This window comes from Hippocampus zosterae, chromosome 19, assembly GCF_025434085.1.
Source record: "Hippocampus zosterae strain Florida chromosome 19, ASM2543408v3, whole genome shotgun sequence".
NCBI classification, from domain to species: Eukaryota; Metazoa; Chordata; class Actinopteri; order Syngnathiformes; family Syngnathidae; genus Hippocampus; species Hippocampus zosterae.
Window position 1 is genome coordinate 4744308 of NC_067469.1, and position 18012 is coordinate 4762319.

General features: G+C 45.4%; 2 protein-coding genes across 2 annotated transcripts; both read left to right on the top strand.

The window, feature by feature from the left end:
• The first annotated feature begins 1387 nt into the window (after positions 1–1387).
• dll4 (delta-like 4 (Drosophila)) lies at positions 1388–12261 on the top strand. The gene is made up of 11 exons (XM_052052943.1): positions 1388–1847; positions 1965–2216; positions 2418–2475; positions 3360–3623; positions 5421–5481; positions 6318–6448; positions 6739–6908; positions 7821–8040; positions 8776–9493; positions 9599–9707; positions 11343–12261. The coding sequence occupies exons 1-11, from the start codon at positions 1800–1802 to the stop codon at positions 11346–11348; spliced, it is 2037 nt and encodes a 678-aa protein (XP_051908903.1). The 5' UTR covers positions 1388–1799; the 3' UTR covers positions 11349–12261.
• Positions 12262–15483: 3222 nt separating this feature from the next.
• On the top strand, positions 15484–17085 carry chac1 (ChaC, cation transport regulator homolog 1 (E. coli)). The gene is made up of 3 exons (XM_052052949.1): positions 15484–16124; positions 16228–16263; positions 16497–17085. The coding sequence occupies exons 1-3, from the start codon at positions 15948–15950 to the stop codon at positions 16875–16877; spliced, it is 594 nt and encodes a 197-aa protein (XP_051908909.1). The 5' UTR covers positions 15484–15947; the 3' UTR covers positions 16878–17085.
• Positions 17086–18012: the final 927 nt, after the last annotated feature.

Below are 18012 nucleotides of genomic sequence, written 5' to 3' on the forward strand. Positions count from 1 at the left end.
TGAATAATAATGATATGACTGTCGACCACAATGGAGAAGAAGGGGGTACACATTTCATGCATGAATATATGACATCTACAACGCATTGTGTGTGTGTTCATTTGCATACAGCTGAATAGTGATGTGCCCGCACACTGCGTTCCCGCATGAAGCCAAGAGCAGGGACACGCGCCTAAACAACGAGGAGTGGAGTGGAGAAGAGAAGAGAAGCGCACGGGGAGGGGAGGGGAGGGATGCTGCCGGCAAAACTGTGTCAAGCTCGAATGCGCGTAAAGGTGCCCACGCGACACCCGTCAGAGGGGAGGAAGAAAAAAATAATAATCATGAATGAGTGTAAGGAGGAATTGTTCAGTGAGATCATCCCTGATTTATTATTAGGAATGCAAACTTACACGAAAGGTTTGTGTATGCTGGTATGAATCCAAAAGGCAGTCGGTGCTAAATGAATATTTTTGCTTAAAATGTGTGCACCGCAGTCAGTACTGTGCATACATTAATATGTTAAACGTAGAGAATACAACAATTAGAGTGAAACAAAAACAACAACTTTTAAACATGTTTTTTTTTTACATTTATAAACGATTCGGATGGGAATATCAGTTTTACTTTTTAAAACCAGCCTGAATTTTTCCTTTAATTGTATCATACGCCATGTATCAAGATACATATCGAATTGTATAAATTGGTATAAAGCGATTTGATGTCGCTCATGATTTTTTTTGTTTCAATTTAAAAACATCACATCCTTTAATCATAGCCCATGAATTGAAAAGGTTATCGAAACATCTCTTGCGGAGTGATGCGCACCCCTAATATTTGTCTTCTTAGGATGAGCAAAAGGAAGTTAATTTACAAAAAAAAAATTCATAAATTGGCTCTGATTAAATATTTTTATGGAAGTTTGCAGTATTTTGGTAGTTGCAGTAGTAGTTGTTGCTGTAGCATCAATAGAATAGGCGGTCATACAAATTGACCATAACGGCAATTATATGTCACCAGTCACTTAAATAAATTGAAATGACACACTTAACGTGTCCAAATTGATACGAGAGACGTGACACGTGACTAAATACTTGGACTAATTAAGGCGGCGTTCCTCCTGTCATCATCCATTCATTGTCTTTGCTCAGAACGCGCAAGTGTGCGCCAAAAATAAGTGAACAGATGTTGCCGCATGCTTGCCACATAATGGCGCGGCGTGCGCGTGCGAGCGCGCGCACGTATTAAATCTGCATATTTTGTTGTCGGGTTGCGAGTCGGGAGGAGGAGGACGAGGAGGAGGAGGAGGAGGAGTGGGGTGGGCGAGTGGGCGTGGAGCGCGGCGTCCACGATTGGCAGTTTATGTAATGAGCCGCGGCGCGCAAGTCTATAAATGAGGGAGGGCACGCGCCGTGCGCTCCCACTCAAGGCGGACGAGAGTGACGCGCGGCGGGCTGTGTGGACGCTCCGTGGACGCACAACTTTTTTTTTTTTGCACCTCACCGAAACCGCGCGCACACACACTCACGAGTTGCCGCGCGCGCACGCGCCGCTGACGTGCACGTTTGTGGAGTACGGTGCCATGTGAGGAGGGGCGACAGGAGGAGCAGGAGGAGGAGGAGACGGGGGGTCGCCGCGCTTCTTGGATATTGGTCGCGTCACTTTTGGATAACGTTTTTTTTCTGGTGGAGAGGAGTTAAGAGTGGGCATTTGGAAGGATTATCATCTCCCCCCCCCCCTTTTTTTTTGCTTCTACTTTTATTAAATTGCGTCTTTGGAATTGGGATTGCATTGTGGGTTGTCACTTTGGCTGCAGAAGGATGGCAGCCTGGTTCACCTTCATCCTTGCCTTCAGCTCCATGGCACAGGTAAGAAGGAAGACCCCCCCCCCACCCCAGCAGAAAAAAAACACTGGATCCACAGTTCTGTTTATTTTTGGAGCGACGATCATTTATTTATTTATGCATTTATATTGTCTTTTGTAGGTATTCGCCTCAGGTGTTTTTGAGCTGCACCTCCACGACTTTAAGAACCACAGGGGTCTGCTGGCTAACGGGCTGCCGTGCAAGCCCAGCTGCAGGACTTACTTCAGAGTGTGCCTAAAAAACTATCAGGCGGTGGTGTCGCCCGGGGAATGCATCTTCGGCAGCACCCAAACGCCGGTGCTGGGCTCCTCAAACTCTTTCAGCGGTGTGCCGCCAGGTCCCATCCAAATCCCCTTCAATTTCGGGTGGCCGGTAAGAAGGAATTTTTAGCGGTTGGTTTTACGTTGCTTTTGGTCGGTTGGGGGGAGCTCACCTGCTCCTCTTAATAATGCAGTGACAACATCATGCTTTGCGAAAGCTACCGAGCGTCCCAGCTTGAGACTAAATATACATGAAAGAATTTTTAAAAAGTCAATTCAAGGCTGGTAACAATCTGTCTGTTTCTCCATATAGGGATCCTTTTCGTTAATAATTGAAGCCTGGCACTCTCCTCATGGAAATCTACCTGTAGGTAAGTGCTGCGTGTCCGAGCTTCACCACAGGAGGGTGCTCTAGATGCACACTTACTAGACCCCCCACCAACAACCCAACAAAAAGGGGATGTGATGAACTTGTACATAACACAACAATTATTTTGCAAACGACCGAACCATTAATTAGTCTTTATGGAGTCACCCTGTTGGTTGCGTTCACATTTTTCTTTCACACCTTTTCCACCTCTTTGTTATGAACTTGCGGACACCTTCTTCTTCATTCTTGTGCTCAACACAATTGAACTTCCTGCGGTTTATTTTTGGCGTGGGAACGAGCCGCGGGGCTTTCGGTGAGAATACGCGGCGACTGCCAAGAAGCCCTGACTGCGTCTTCCTGTATTTTACACCTTACTTCTGTTCCGCCCCGCTGGAAGACGGGACCGGGATTGGGGGGGCGGGGGGGGGGGGGCTGCTGGGAATGTTTTTGCCGACGGAAGAGAAAGAGGAAATTTCAAAACCTGAGTTTATCTTTCATCTGGGCTGTATAGGATGTGATAAGGGATGCAGCTTGCTACTGGGCAGATTAGTGGAGTGGAACCAGGCAACGTTAGAAAGCACAATAATTTATGATACAGTATGTTCTCCGATGGGGGAGGGGGGGGTCGTTGTACCTTTCAGGGTACAATGGCTTGTGACCCTTTCTGCAGTTGTAGCAGGAAATGTTACAAAGCCAGACTGCACCCACTCTAGACATTCAAAAGCAATATTTCTTAATCTCACATTTTACATGTCAAAAATCATGATATACCGCCAAACAAAAACGCCACAGGGTAGACATACTGAAATCATTACGACGTAAGGTGGTGGTGAAGGCGCATTTACTTCATCAAATCGTTCCTTAAGACAGTCCAACTCTTTCCAGAAACCAACAATCCGGACTTTCTGATCAGTTTCTTCGCCATCCAAAGACAACTGGGCGTGGGCAGCGACTGGGCGCAGGACACGCAAACCAGCGAGCAGACGGAGCTGAGGTATTCCTACCGCTTCGTCTGCAACAAAAGTTACTACGGCGAGAGCTGCTCCAAGAAATGCACGCCCCGGGACGACCGCTTCGGACACTACACCTGCACCAGGGACGGACAGCTGTCCTGTCTGGCCGGCTGGAAGGGGGAATACTGCGAAGAACGTAAGTTCTACATAGAGTTTGGGTCGAAATAACACCGATGGGTTGTATGTGAAATATTATTGCGTCGAGAACATTTGAAAGGAATAGGAATGGGACTGGACCCCCGCGGCTATGGGATGTTTTGTTTTTTGAAGGGGTCACATTGAAAGAAAAGCATGTCTCGGGGTAATTGTGCTGACAATTACCCTGAGAGAAGCCCCGAGAGCTTCAAGGACCTTGTTACCAAAATCATTGCTTAGCAAAGCTCCGAATGAGACTATGGAAGTCATTTTATACCAGACCGTGTAAGTTGTTAGTTTTACATTTACCCGAATTCAACACATGCTTCCCAAGGACGCTCAACACTATTTCACCAGCAATTTTTTGCAATTTGATACTTAAGACAACCAGTTACATAAAGTAAGATGGATTAAAAGTGGCTCAAAAAGGAGATCGATTTCGAAATTGGCGGCAAGCAAATTTCGACGCCCTTTCCAACTCTGCAATCAAAAGTTTGGACTCAGACATGCACGCCACCCTCACACTCCTTTTTCACAACAACAAATGAATCAGGAATCGTTACCCTGTGCTGGATACGCCGAAATGGATCGGTCCTCTGTGCCATTTCATGGCCAAAGAGGAATTGGCGTGATCTATTCGGACGAGCGCAGTGCCAAATTCCAACCATATGGGCTGACGCGTTGCAATTAGAGGCTCATCTTTCACTACGGGAAATATACATGTGGGGGGAGGGGGATTGAACTGAGACACTACTTTTGCGTTTTTGTTTTTTTTTTAGTTATTTTAACAAAAGAAAGTGTTTAACTTTAGAAAACGGGGGTAGAGGGCTGCTATGATGATTGACATATCCAGCTTGTCCAATGACATTTCGGTTTGCAAACCAACTTTATTCCCTGGTTGTTGCATGATTCATATGTATGCAATATGATTCGAGATTTAGACATTAACACACGCAATCGCCAATTAGAAAATGAGAATGATACCATTCACTGGCATCAATGAAAGAACACACAGTATGTGGGGTGAAAAAGCAAATGTAAGTGTCGGTCGGGGCACTCGAGGTGCCACTGTGCTGCATTAGCGTCAACTGCGTTACCTTTGTAACGCTTCACTCCCCCCCCCCCCCCCCCAACAAGTTCAAACACGCCTGACCGATTCTGAATGGCGGCCATTTACCATCGACAGGTGTGCTTTTACCTGACACACTGTATTATTTACCACAATAGTGGTTTGCGCGTGCCCGGTAACCCAATCCGCATAAGGGGAGGGGACTGCAAGGAGAGCAGAGGGTGAGGGAGAAGGGGGGGCCGGGGGGGTGCGCGCATGGCTCGGAGGCCACGCACGCGTGCCTTACACGCGCCGAGGTTAATCACGCTGCTATTATCCAGCCACGCGCCGGGGCCGCCGAGCGACGCGCGCGCTCGATAGCGGCAGCTGCAAATATGGCGGCCACAACAACAATAGTGACAGCTGTCTGCTATTGAGAGCGAGCATCTGTTGCCCGCTAAACTGGCTGCTTACCGTCGGCAGCCGCGCGATAATGTCGGAGCCCCGAGAGTCCCGCGCTGCGCAAACAAACCCCCTCAGCAGCTGGGTTGAGATCAAATGAGCGGCTAAGCGAGACACATGGACATTTTTCTGGCCGCGTTATTTATAAAGACATCAAGTGCGACCGAGAATGCTATTCCATGTAAGGAGGGCACAAAAAAAAATTCCTTGTTTACATATTTTACTCATAACTTCATAATGCAACAACGGGTGTATAATACCGATTCTATTTTTTTTTCTTTTTCGTAGCCATCTGTCTGGAAGGCTGCAGCGAGAGGAACGGCAACTGCTCCAAACCTGGCGAGTGTGTGTAAGTATTGAACCTTAAGTATGGTGCACCTTTCAGGCCATATGATTAGGTACAATACCCCATACAAAAAATAAATAAAAATAAAAAGCACAGTTTGAGGATGCTGCTTGTGCTTGCTTTTTTTTGCTCCCCGCTATGCTCAATCACTGAACAATTTATTTATTCATTCATTCATTCATCTTCCGTACCGCTTGATTTATTAGTAATTTCTACATTTGATTTATGCAACTGGACTCAAAAGTTACAGGCAAAGAGTTTGGCTTTTGCCCAAAACTATCAAAACAAATCAAGCTCAGTGTCACATTCATTCCGTTTACAGTGAAGGGATTCTTTGTTTCAAACGACCACATTTGCGCTCCTTTTATAATCAAAAACGATCCTCCGCAAATTCCCCACTTCTCCCCTTCCCATGTGCAATTTTCCTCCTACATCATATTTTTGCCCTCTTTTTGGCGACACAAATCCATCACTCCCCCGACCCGGAATGAGGTTAAAACCCTTCGGGATGCCCGAACAGAATCATTAAGCCGCTCTCACACATCCACTGTCACTCAGCACAGCAGGTTATAATAGAATTTATCGTCAGTTTTCTTCTTTTTTTTTTTAGACTGATTATTTTGTCTGTTTATCTGTCCAAATTTTCTCTCATTAAGATTAAAAAAAATTACATTAAAAAATCGGAATCGTCTTAGAATATGATGTGACTTTTACAGCTCATATATTAACTCCTAACGTATATTACAGTCAAAAAAATGTGCTCGCAAATTCAAGAATGGGAGAACTTGAAGACGTATTATTGTCATCGTGAGACTGAGCCTTTACATCGCCCACTACAGGTGTCGAGACGGCTGGCAGGGCACCTTCTGCGACGAGTGCAAGAAGTACCCGTCGTGTAAGCACGGCACCTGCCAGTTGCCGTGGCAGTGCAACTGCCAAGAGGGCTGGGGAGGCCTATTGTGTGACCAAGGTAAGGGCACGCACACGCACACAGTCGCGCGCACACACACACACACACACACACACACACACACACACTGGTCCACTTTCAAAGGCAGTCTCATGTTGCAGCGGCTTTTCATTCGGGTCGGCTGAAGCGCATTAGTTAAATTGGGTTTCCGTCCGAGTGTCCCCTCACTCATTATACACAAGCAGAGATGGGGCGGGGGTGGGGTTAGGGGTGGGGGGGGATAACTTTCTTTTCCAGTCGTAAATAAACACTCACCTCTCAACTCCTCGTCTTCCTCCATCCCCGCTTAGATCTGAACTTCTGCACGCATCACCATCCCTGCGTGAATGGCGCCACCTGCATGAACACGGGCCAGGGCAGCTACACGTGCACATGCATGCCGGGCTTCACGGGCGTCAACTGCGATCTGGAGATGCAGGAGTGCGACAGCAACCCCTGCCGTAATGGAGGGATATGCACCGTAAGTCATTAAGCGTTTTTTTTTACACTTTAAAACAGTTCCTAAGTGTCTTAAAAACTTATCTGTGTTATGTTATGGTTATAATACCTCAAGGTTTAAAAATATTTTTTTTCCCCACTATGCCTTGTTAAAATTAGCCTCTTTTGACAGAAAACAAAGCTAGCAACACATTTTCTAATTTGGCAAGCACTCCAGAGTCCCTACTACTTATAAAAGCAAGTCAAAATCAATTTTCCAAATTACATGGAAATGTTCTGAAATGTGGAAGGGCATTCATCCCAAACAAAAGAGCCACGGAAACAAGTTAATTCAATTAGAAACCAGAAGGAAATCTTTTCCAGAAATGTCACGATGGCTCATCAAGCATTTCCCACTGATACAAAGCGAACAAGAAAATAAAATCACTTCCTGTGTGCTGGAAAAATGGTGGCCAATCAAAGCCAAGCCAAGCCAAAGAAATGTTGCTTTTCCCATTTTCCCCAAAAATGCAACTCTCCCACAAGGCCGGTCTGACAATCAGCAACAGAGTTCTAAACCATGGACAAAAATTGGGCCAGTGGTTCGACTACAAGCTTTAGAATAAATGTCATTTACAATCCGACCATTTTGTTTTTTGTGGGCAGCACATCTAATTCACAGTTCAGAGGTTAAGGACTTTAAATCTCGGCACTGGAGTCTGCAGGTTCTCCCCTGTGAGACTCCTCTGCATCCCTCCCAGATTCTAAAAAGGTGTATGTTACATAGATTGAACGAGACTCTTAAGACTCTAAATTGTTCAGAAGTGGTAGTAAGAATGATTATTTTTCCTATACAGTATATGGCCTGCAATTGGCGCGACCACAATGAGGACAGGTGGTTTCGAATATGGATGCCTAGAGTACATTGACGCAAACATTACACCTCTATCCCTAGAATCTGGACAGCGGCCACATGTGCTCGTGTCCGGAGGGCTACGAGGGCTCCCACTGCGAGCACAGCCAGCTGACGTGCCTCGATTCCCCCTGCTTCCATGGTGGCAAGTGCTGGGAGAAGGACAATGGGCGGAGCTATATGTGCGAGTGTCCCCGTGGCTACACTGGCCTTAACTGCGAGAAGAGAATGGACAAGTGCACGTCGCTTCCCTGCGCTAATGGTACGACCTTCCTCCACCCCCCCTACCCCCAGCCCCACCACTGATTCCTGCAACTGGAAGCGTGCGGAACAACAGGAATTGCTGGGAAGTTGGCGTCTATTGTCCTGCTCATAAACAGTCGACAGCCCTGAGCTATAGCTTGTAAATGTCACCGCAGCCCGCGGTGGTCGTTGCTGATGAAGTGGGGGGGGGGGGATGTCTTGTTTTACGAAAGCCAGAATTGTTTTGTTTTGGGGTTTTTTTGTGAGAACAATCACAGTTGTGTGGTAGTGTTGCTGATAGAACACAGATGTACGAGCTGTGGTGTCCTTGTGGGAATGTTTCTGGAGATCGACACTGGTTGAGCATTCACAACTCAATTTGAATGTACCTTGAAGGCTTGTTATTTCCTCCCGACTTTGTGGGGTCAGTTGGGGAAATTGCTTCCTTTCTGCCGATTCTGGTGTGGCCCGCGACAAAAATAAGTTGGACACCCCCGCGAGTAGAACAAAGACTTTCCGTCAGAGTGGGACTCGGAAACGGGTGGCTAAGTACACTACTGCACCTTTAGAAGTCATGCGCTGGTATCGATAAAAGGTACAACTTGTTAACCAACCATTTGCTCTTGTAAAATGTACAAGGATTTACCTTGGAGTCCCATTTATGCAGAGCAGTGGTTCCCAACCATATTTCACATCGTATGATTTTTTTTCGGGACACTTCAGGAGTAAAACGTCTTCTTCCTGTTTTTTGTAGGTGGTCAGTGCATGATCCACAGTGGCACTCGGGTGTGCAGCTGCCGCGCAGGATTTACGGGCCAGCGTTGTGAAATCAACATCAACGAGTGCGCCGGGAACCCATGCGTCAACGGTGGTACCTGCCTTGACCGGATCAATGACTACACCTGCGCATGTCCCCCGGGGTACAGTGGACGCAACTGCGACAGGGTCCAGGACGAGTGTCCCCTCCATCCCTGCCTCAACGGCGGCATCTGTACCAGCAAGACGCCGGCAACTTGCGTCTGCCCGCCGGGCTTCACCGGGCCCAGTTGCCAGTTCTTTGCCGCCGTGACTTCACAAGTGGAGGAGATTCAAGATGGCTTCCAGTGGGCGGCCGTCTCTCTAGCCGTGGGGCTAGTGGCACTTTTGGTGCTGCTGTGCATGGTGGGCTTGGCCCTGAGGCACATCCACCGGCAGGCTCGAAGGCAGCGAGAGGACACCGAGACTATGAACAATGTTTCCAGCGCTCAGCGGGATAACCTGATATCGTCGTCGCAACTGAAAAACACCAACCAGAAAGTCAGCCTGGAGGTGGACTGCGACTCGGAGAAGTCGAACTTTATCCATAAAAACTATCACTTGAACCCTTACAGCTCGAAAAAAAAGGAATTTAAGGACGACAAGTCGCAAGAAGACAAAAGTCTTATTTACGACAAATGTTTAGAAGACAAGAGACCCTTGAGTAGAGTGTGCAGGTAAGTTGATTGAACAGTGAAGATCTACTCACGAGTTGTACCAGTAACACGGAAACAAGTATTTTCAGGAATTTGTTGTAAAAGCCGCCATGTTTGTGTCCACAGTGAAAAGCCAGAGTGTAGGATATCCACGATATCTTCATCCACAGACTCCATGTACCAGTCAGTATTCGTCATAGCCGACGCAAGGAGGGAATGCATCATAGCAACCGAGGTAAGTTGCGCCACTCTCATGCTAGTCCCGAGTCGACTGTCAGAGCAAAAATGGTGTCAACTGGTGTTAGGGATGACAGATTATTTGAAAACAGCCAGTTCTATAGAAGAAGACTTAAAACATCCAAGAAAAATCAGTCTTGTTATCCGGTACGGAATAAATTGTGACATTAGCATGCACGCTATACCCGCGGAGGGTGCCGCTGTTCACAGTAAAATATTTACGAGGAGCTATTTTATCTTGGAGGGTCAATTGGAAGACTGTTCACATCCTTTCCATCAAGAAAAGCCTGCAGTGCTCTTTTCCTGAAGACATTTTGTCATCTTATACCGATAAGATTGACTTGCTAGCATTCATGCTAATCCCTTTAGGCTGGTGGCGTTTACACGTAGAACACGGTAAAATAAAGGAAGAAGTTGTTGCATGCTTTTGAAGGAGCTGGAAGACTGAAAACATAAAAAAAAAAGTTTGGCGGTGCTCCTTTCTTTTCTGGATGTCATTTTGTTGTTATGCCGGGCCGATAAAAATGCCACTATAGCATCTGCTCTAAACCCTTTGAGGGGAATGTTGTTTACGTGTAACTGTAAACATAAAAAAATAAAAAACACAATTAGTAAGGCAGCATACCGTAGTAAAGTTGGTTAGACGATTGCCAACATCCCTTTCCATCATCTGAAGCCCGAAATGTTTTTTTCTCCGATTGTCATCTTGTTCCGATTAAATAAATACATAAATAAATCCATGCCAGCATTCACGCTAATCCTCTGAGAGTGTTGTTTTGAATTTGAAGATGAAAGAAACCAGTGTATCTTTGTTAACTCAATGATCATTAACGTCAGATCAATCCAAAAATAAAAATAAAAGCAAGGCTGTCCTTTTCCCAATAACATTGTGTTGCCTTGTTCTCATAAACTACATTACAACTTCCAGCCATCTCATAAAGGATAACTGAGGAGAAAATGGAAAACAAAAGCAACCTTCTTTTGTGGAAAGAGTCAATGAAGAGCTTGTCTGACCACGGCCAATCATTGTCAAGATAAAACACTGCTTTGCCAAATACTTAACGAGCGGCACTATAATAAATTTCTCAGAGTCATACACAAATCTTAATGACGAAAATCAGGCAAATCAAAGCGTCGGGTATCAACAAAGCCACTGAAACACAATTAGAACTATTCCGTCCTAGGCAGAGGTCTGCATTCCACCATATGACTCGACTTACGGATCTTGGACACTTTATATCTTAATAGAAAACATGACATTGGAATTAATTGTGTTCCACGGCGCCTTAACTCAAGTCGACCGCAAATAAAAAGCAAAATTACAGTTATGAATGGCGGGCTCTGAATTGTTGCAGACTCCACCCAGGGTTGGACCAGTTGGGTCCCAGGAGTGCTTTGTGGACTCATTTCCAGACCATAATTAAGATGCACTTCATCCCCCGCCCCCCACTCCCCCTCTCTTTTTTTATCCTTATCTGCTTGGTCATGCTTAAATGGATATGCCAAAACACTTTTTCAATGCAACGGTGGAGCTGAACTTCATGGTCAAGTTTATCACTAATCAACTGAGCATCTATAAAAGGCTACATTTGATCTTAAGCTAACCACCTCTTCTCCTTTTGTCCATCTGCAGGTCTAAAACAAATGACGCAAGAGAGAAACAGAAACACAATCAAGCAGGAATTGGAACATTCAGGATTGTTTACAAAAGGCGAGAAGAGACTTTGAGGTCGTGTTTGTTTGGGTTTTTTTTTTTTCAACGTGTCAGCCGCTGCTCTCTGGAAAACTTGAGGACACGGTGGAGGAACATTTTAACTTATCTCTTGGGAGGGTGAAAAGGAGGCGAAGGTGGATCGCCTCCCGGCCACTCCGTTTCTGGCCTTTTGTGATAATCACCATAACCACGATGACTTACAGCCAACCAATCAGTGAAAGTTGCCTGAGATTTTTTTTTTTAGCCCCGCCCTTGCAGAAAACCCTTACTCCCGTCAGTCACTCTTGCCACCTTTGCCTTCTATGCAAAAAAACAAAAAAGCGACACAAAAACTCAGGGTCAACAACCACAATCCAACGTCACCAACGCAGACTAAGGAATGTCTGAACGTCTTCAATTTGGAGATTTACATGCAGCCCGAGTTCACTAGAAGCCTTAAAAACCGGGGGTGGGTTGGGGTGGGGGGGGGGGGGTGAAAAATGCTACATTTGTGCCCTTGTCTCCTCTTGGATTGTTTGCACTACAAAAGATGACAAATGAAGAAGATACTTTTCAATCAGCAAAGACTGACAGCAGTCAAACGTACGCATAGAAAGCGTTTCTATGCAACCTGAACGAGACAACCACAAAAAAAAAAACTCTCACGCCACCACTGCCTGCCTACCGATGACACAGTTCAAAACTACAGAACCACTAATGTAATTGTTTTTTTAAGTGATTTCCAGAGTTTAATTTAAATACGACACATTGTTCTTTATATGTTTTATAATATTATTTTGTATATAATGCATATTTATAAGGACCAAACTTCTGAGGAATAAACTTTGTGGGGAAAAAGCTTTGAAGATATTTCCGAGGTGTTTAATGCTCACATGTGCTTTGTGTTTATTGCTTTTCGATGGAGGATCAATTTTAATGACGGCCAGAATTCGGAATAAACGCGACCTGGCTTGTGGATATGAAATCCAGCTGCGCATCAGATAACAGACTCGGATTTTGGGGGATATGGATGGGAGACACAAAGCAAAGACCCCCAACCCTTCATCCTTCCTCATTTCCTGCCTGCCTGCCGCATCACGACTTTGACCAATTCCTGGAAACGCCTTTGGCTCTCGTCCCGCCCTGCGTTCTCTCCGCGGACCCTCAAATTAGCTTGAAATTCAAATCCGTTTCCCTGGCAACCGAGCCCCCTCGAGCTGGAAACGGTGAAACAAAGCCCTACCCCACCTCCCGTGATGCTCTCACGCACGCGTCACCCTGAAAACAGATGCTGCAAAGAGGACGGGGGGGGGGGGGGGTAGGTGTGTGCGTGGGGGATTTAAAAAAAAAAAAAAAAAAACATAACAGCAGCATATGCCAGCTCTCAAGCACCCATTAAAATAACACACGCTTATGAATGCACACTCCCCAACTGGCGGCCTCGCCCTCCGGGGCTCAAAGTGATATTTTACTACCCGCTTCTGTACCATCCACTCAGGGGGGCAAACAAAGCCGGGTGGAGGGGGGCCTGGCAATGGGGGCGTGGGGGGGTTCCCCTCACCAAAGCGGAAGGGGCAAAAGGGCGGGCTTTACACCAGATGGGAGGCAGTGCATGTGCCATAAATCCTCTGAAATAACAAAAACATCTCTGTTTTGTGTACGCTAACCTTTGAGGAATAGATTGAGGAGCCCGACATGAATCGAGGGCATTCATTTCACGATCCACTTCAGCCAATAAGATTGCGGTTGAGAACATGCTGCACTCCTACGTGGGTGCGGCAAATCCTATCTTTCACAATTAAAAACCTGCCGCAAATCAGCAGAGTACTCTGAAACGAAAAGCAATCGAACAAAAACAGGAAGCAAGCGTACCAAAATAAAACCAACAACACTACACATGGCTTAACAGCGTGATTCTGAGACAACACCAACAAAAGTACTTGGTATCAACTACTACTTTTCACATTCATTTCCTTTTTGGGTCATAAATGACACATTAAAAGAAAAAATATGCTTTGATGCCCATTGCGCTGAGAGCTCAGGAGATTTGCTGATGGCGCCTCAACATCAGGTTTTCACAAAAATCTCGAGGTACCACAGCAGTGCACATTGACACACGCACCTTTCACAAAGTCACCGTCACGCACAACACCGCCAGGCATTTTCATTGTGTTATAATCACAGCATCCTGTTTGTGACTCGCTGACATCAGTTCCTGTTTCCTCTTTGATTAAAATGAAAAAAATAATAAAATAAATATGCAGAGCGTGCCGGCAGAGGCCGACTGATTTTCTCACGCACACGTTTTAGTTATTTTTTTCCCCAGGAAGCGACAGTGCAAACAGGCCGACTAATCAACTCCTGTTGTGAGGATAATGTTTTAAAAAATGGGGAAGCTGACATTGTGGATGAAGCAGAAGTCTCATCAAGTATCACTTTTGTGTTAGTAATTAGCCCAGACACTTTTTGTCATGTCTGATATAATGCTGATTTGGAATCAATTACACTTTTCTACAATTGGGCCACAACGAATGATCTTTCTCAGAGCGTCATTATAAATCAGCATGTATTGTATTGTATTATCTTTAGAAATGCCAAATTGTGATCATGGCGTCCATCCCGGTCAACTTGTCAGACTCGCTGCCTCCGGCAAAACATTCGCGCTGCCACCAAGTGGGATTCGAACTCACGCTGCCTGCACCCAAGTCATGCAAATGTGCCACCGCATCAGTTACATACAGTGGGGACCGCAGCGGTAAATGCTCAACATTTACAATGCAAATACTTGGATATACTGTGCTTTAGTGCCCTTTCAAAATGCGATGGTGGATGTTTTCCACTGCGTCAGACGCTGACGTATAAGGGAATGTCTCGTGCGTCCCAGAAAAACCGCAGCCTTTTCAGTTTTGTTACTGACGTCTTGTTTTTCCAGTTAGGACGCACACTTTCGACGCATGGCTCAGGAGTACATTCGGTCTAAATATGTTTTAACTGCAGTGGTTAAATGACAGGCCATGCTGTGGTGGATATTTTGTAGAGTTCAAGGGCCCAAAAAAGCTGGCCCTTTATCGTTTGCGTAGTGATTTGACCAACTGATGCCCACTGTTAGGAGTCGTGAGGCAAAATAATGCACACAAGAGTAACATTTAGGGAGTTAGGTCGTAAACAACAAAGACAGCAGTACTTTGGAGGCAAATATTTGATTGCCGACGCCTCTGAGCCAGACTGAGAGCCTGTCACTGCAGTGAAATGGTGGCGAGTTAGCCGATGTACTGTATAAGGTGTACACCATTTTAAACATGGCTCAAGTTTTGTTATTTGGGGCTCACTTTAGTGTAACACTGTCAGAAAGGTATTCATTTAACAATATGTTCACGATTGTGTGTTGTTCAATTGCATTGCATCATCCCCAAGACTGTTAAATTCATACCTCTGTCAATAAACCCTCATCTTTCTCAATGTTGTCAAAGGCAGCTTTTGCTTTGATGCTTCAATGAAAAAAAAAACGGATTACTTATAAACTGTCCAGTCCATGAATATTTCACCTCTGGCTGGTTCAAGTAAACAAACATCAAGAAAAAGGCCCATGAGTGACTACAAATTGGATGTTGAAAATAAAAATGAAACGACGACATTGCATTAAATATGTTAACATTAATGAAAAGGTCGCTGCTATGCAGTATGTTTAAAAATAATCAGAAGGTCGTGTAGGATTCAACTGCAAATCTGATGCAATGTCTCGGGGTGTTGCTTGTAGTCAATGGTCTGAAACCCTGAGAAAATGTTGCGTCAGCCGCACTGTACAAGCAGTACATTAAGAGTGGCAGCGCAGTAAGCCAATCGCACTCTGAATTTGGTTGAATGACAAGCCCATTGATCAATAACATTAAGCAAGAGGGCGTCACTTTCACGAATCACTGCAGCCAATAAGATATCAAATTTTGATCATAGGACCGTCCTATTTCAGTGCTTTAGAATCTGATTGGGTGGACTTCAAACGCAGATATGGTTACTGTAATGCGTATTGGTTTAAATGAAAACCTGCCTCCGGCCAACCCTTGCTAAAGCGTATATATAAGCGAGTGCTGCGCCGTTATTCCGTTGAGCAAAGGAGATTGGCAGAAGGTATCGCTGAGAGAAAGCCGGAAAAGATTTTTTTTATATAACGTCTTATTACATTTTGTTATTAGGCGTGTATTATCATTTTTAAGCCTGTTTGAGCAGCCGGCTGAAACAGCCCGTCTTTCTTTTTCGTCTCGTCGTTAGGCCCCAAGCGGCTACCGCCACCATGGCTTTTTAAAGGGCACTATGCGGCAAGAGTAACTGCAAATGGCGATGCATCGGCAAAAACCCTCGCGCAACCGCGTCCCCGCAACTGCCAAGCAGTTGGGCTCCAATACCGCTCGCGGTATACCATCGAGCCAACCGGTACCGCTGCTGCTGGACCGGAGGAAGCTAACGTTCGTAGCCAGCTAGTTTAGCGCGAGACCCGAACGATTACATCCATCGTCTTCTTCGTAAACATTGTGCGTCGTAACAAACAACATGAAGCCTCAAGACATCCTGATCCCAAAGAGCAGTAGCAGCCTATGGATATTCGGCTACGGCTCGCTGGTGTGGAAGCCCGACTTCAAGTACAAGCAGAGCACGGTGGGCTACATTCGAGGCTACAAGAGACGTTTCTGGCACGGGGACAACTTCCACCGCGGTAACGATGAGTTGGTAAGTTTATATTTGTCTTTTTTTTTTTTATTTTACTTTTTATGTGAGAGGTGAACCACCCCAAGGGGTGTTGTCTCATGAAAGCCTCCTTTTCTCATTACAGCCCGGAAGAGTGGTGACGTTGATTCCAGAGGATGACGTAAGTAGCCCCACTTCCGCATACTTAGCATACATGGTCCTGCCAGACGTTTCGGTACAGAAGATGCCTTCAGTTACCAACATCAGACGCATTAGCTGGCTTTGTTCCGCAGTACTTGACTTTACAATGCAAATTAGTTATCTCATGCTTTATAACACCCAACGCTAGTTTAAACAGAAAATTTGCGCGAGTTAATGGTGTCAGTATTTCACCAGGTTGTCTTCACATTCTAGGCGAGCACATGGGGCGTGGCCTTCGAGGTGAAGGGCGACCAGGTGGAGCCGGCCCTCGACTACCTGAACATGCGCGAGGCAGTGTGTGGCGGCTACATCACTGAGATGGTGACCTTCCATCCAAAGGAAGGCGGTCCATCAGTTTTGGCGCTGTTGTACATCGCCACCGCCGACAACCCCTTGTACCTGGGGCCCGCCGCACCCGAGGAGATTGGTGCACGCATCGCTGTGTGTGAAGGCCGCACGGGTCACAACCTGGAGTACCTGCTGCGACTGGCCGCCTTCATGCGGACCAGATGCCCGCATGTGGACGACCAGCACCTGTTTGCCGTGGAGGCGGCAGCGCTGGCCGTGGTCTCCTACTTGTTGGAGGCCCAGTAGTTTAAATGCACACCGAGGCTTGTCTATTAGTCTGTTTCATCGAGTAACACTAAGCATTAACATAAGTGTACTGTAATACTGGACCTCTTTCTGTCGTTTTTTAAATTTATTTTCTGCACAGTTCTGTCCATCCATGCAAGGTTATGCACACGCATGAATGCAAAAGGTAATATTCATCAGCATGAGAATAAAAATATTGAAAGACTAAGTTATGTGTTTTTTTTTCTTATTACATATATATAAAATGGGGTTATATACACAGTAGAGGGACAGGAATGTCAAAATTGATGGGAAATTCTTTCAACTCCAACCATTAGTATTTTGTGTGCACAATGTTTTGGCCACAAATGAGTATTTTGTAGATATACAGTATTCTGACTATTCATCATTCAACCTTAAGGTTGTTGGCAGGAAGATACCCTGCCAACACATCTACAAGCGCCTGACAAATCTGTTCTCTCATTCTGATTCCAAACTGGTGCCAGGAAATGGGAGAAATGAGACTTTCATGCTGCCACCTATCGGTAAATGCAGAAGTTAGACTTTGTTGCTCCTTCCAGCCAAACTTTGCACCGTTTTTTTTAAACATCTGCCATCAAATGAAACTATTCAAACAAAACCCACCAGTGGTACAAAACAAGGCATCAAACACGGCAGCCTTTGGCAAGTCCAGAGGTGTGCGACATCAAGGGGAATAAACTACTGTTTATAGGCAATAAAAGATGTTTCTCAAATTGTAAATATTACATTTGTATTAGTAAAGTCATAGTTAAATGGACAGGTGAGTAACTGAATAACTTCACGATATACTTTCACAATTTCATTTCAGGGGTAGATTTGCGTTATGGGTTCAGCTGAAGATAAAGGCTTGCATCATTAGGCTATAGTTTACACAAAAAGGCTTCAGCCTTTGTTTTAGGCTCAAAAATTGTGACAAAAATGAATTGTATTTTTTCACACAAAACGTTTGGTACAAACGTTGCTAGTGGTTTGCAGCACAACACCTTTCCAGTTAACTTGTTTAAATATTTCTTATAATGCGTTCCATTATATCTCTTTCCAACCACATTCTCAGAAAGGTTGTTGTGTCCCCTAACTGTCATACAGTGTACGAAGCATTCTTTATCATAAGTAT

What these genes read in the sequence shown, in the direction of transcription:
- dll4 (XM_052052943.1), top strand. Translation starts at nt 1,800, where the DNA reads ATGGCAGCCTGGTTCACCTTCATCCTTGCCTTCAGCTCCATGGCACAG. An exon ending in TCATGGAAATCTACCTGTAG is followed by an intron (nt 2,476 to 3,359) that starts GTAAGTGCTGCG and finishes AACTCTTTCCAG; the next exon opens with AAACCAACAATCCGGACTTT. An exon ending in GGGGGAATACTGCGAAGAAC is followed by an intron (nt 3,624 to 5,420) that starts GTAAGTTCTACA and finishes TCTTTTTCGTAG; the next exon opens with CCATCTGTCTGGAAGGCTGC.
- chac1 (XM_052052949.1), top strand. Translation starts at nt 15,948, where the DNA reads ATGAAGCCTCAAGACATCCTGATCCCAAAGAGCAGTAGCAGCCTATGG. An exon ending in ACCGCGGTAACGATGAGTTG is followed by an intron (nt 16,125 to 16,227) that starts GTAAGTTTATAT and finishes TTCTCATTACAG; the next exon opens with CCCGGAAGAGTGGTGACGTT. An exon ending in CGTTGATTCCAGAGGATGAC is followed by an intron (nt 16,264 to 16,496) that starts GTAAGTAGCCCC and finishes TTCACATTCTAG; the next exon opens with GCGAGCACATGGGGCGTGGC.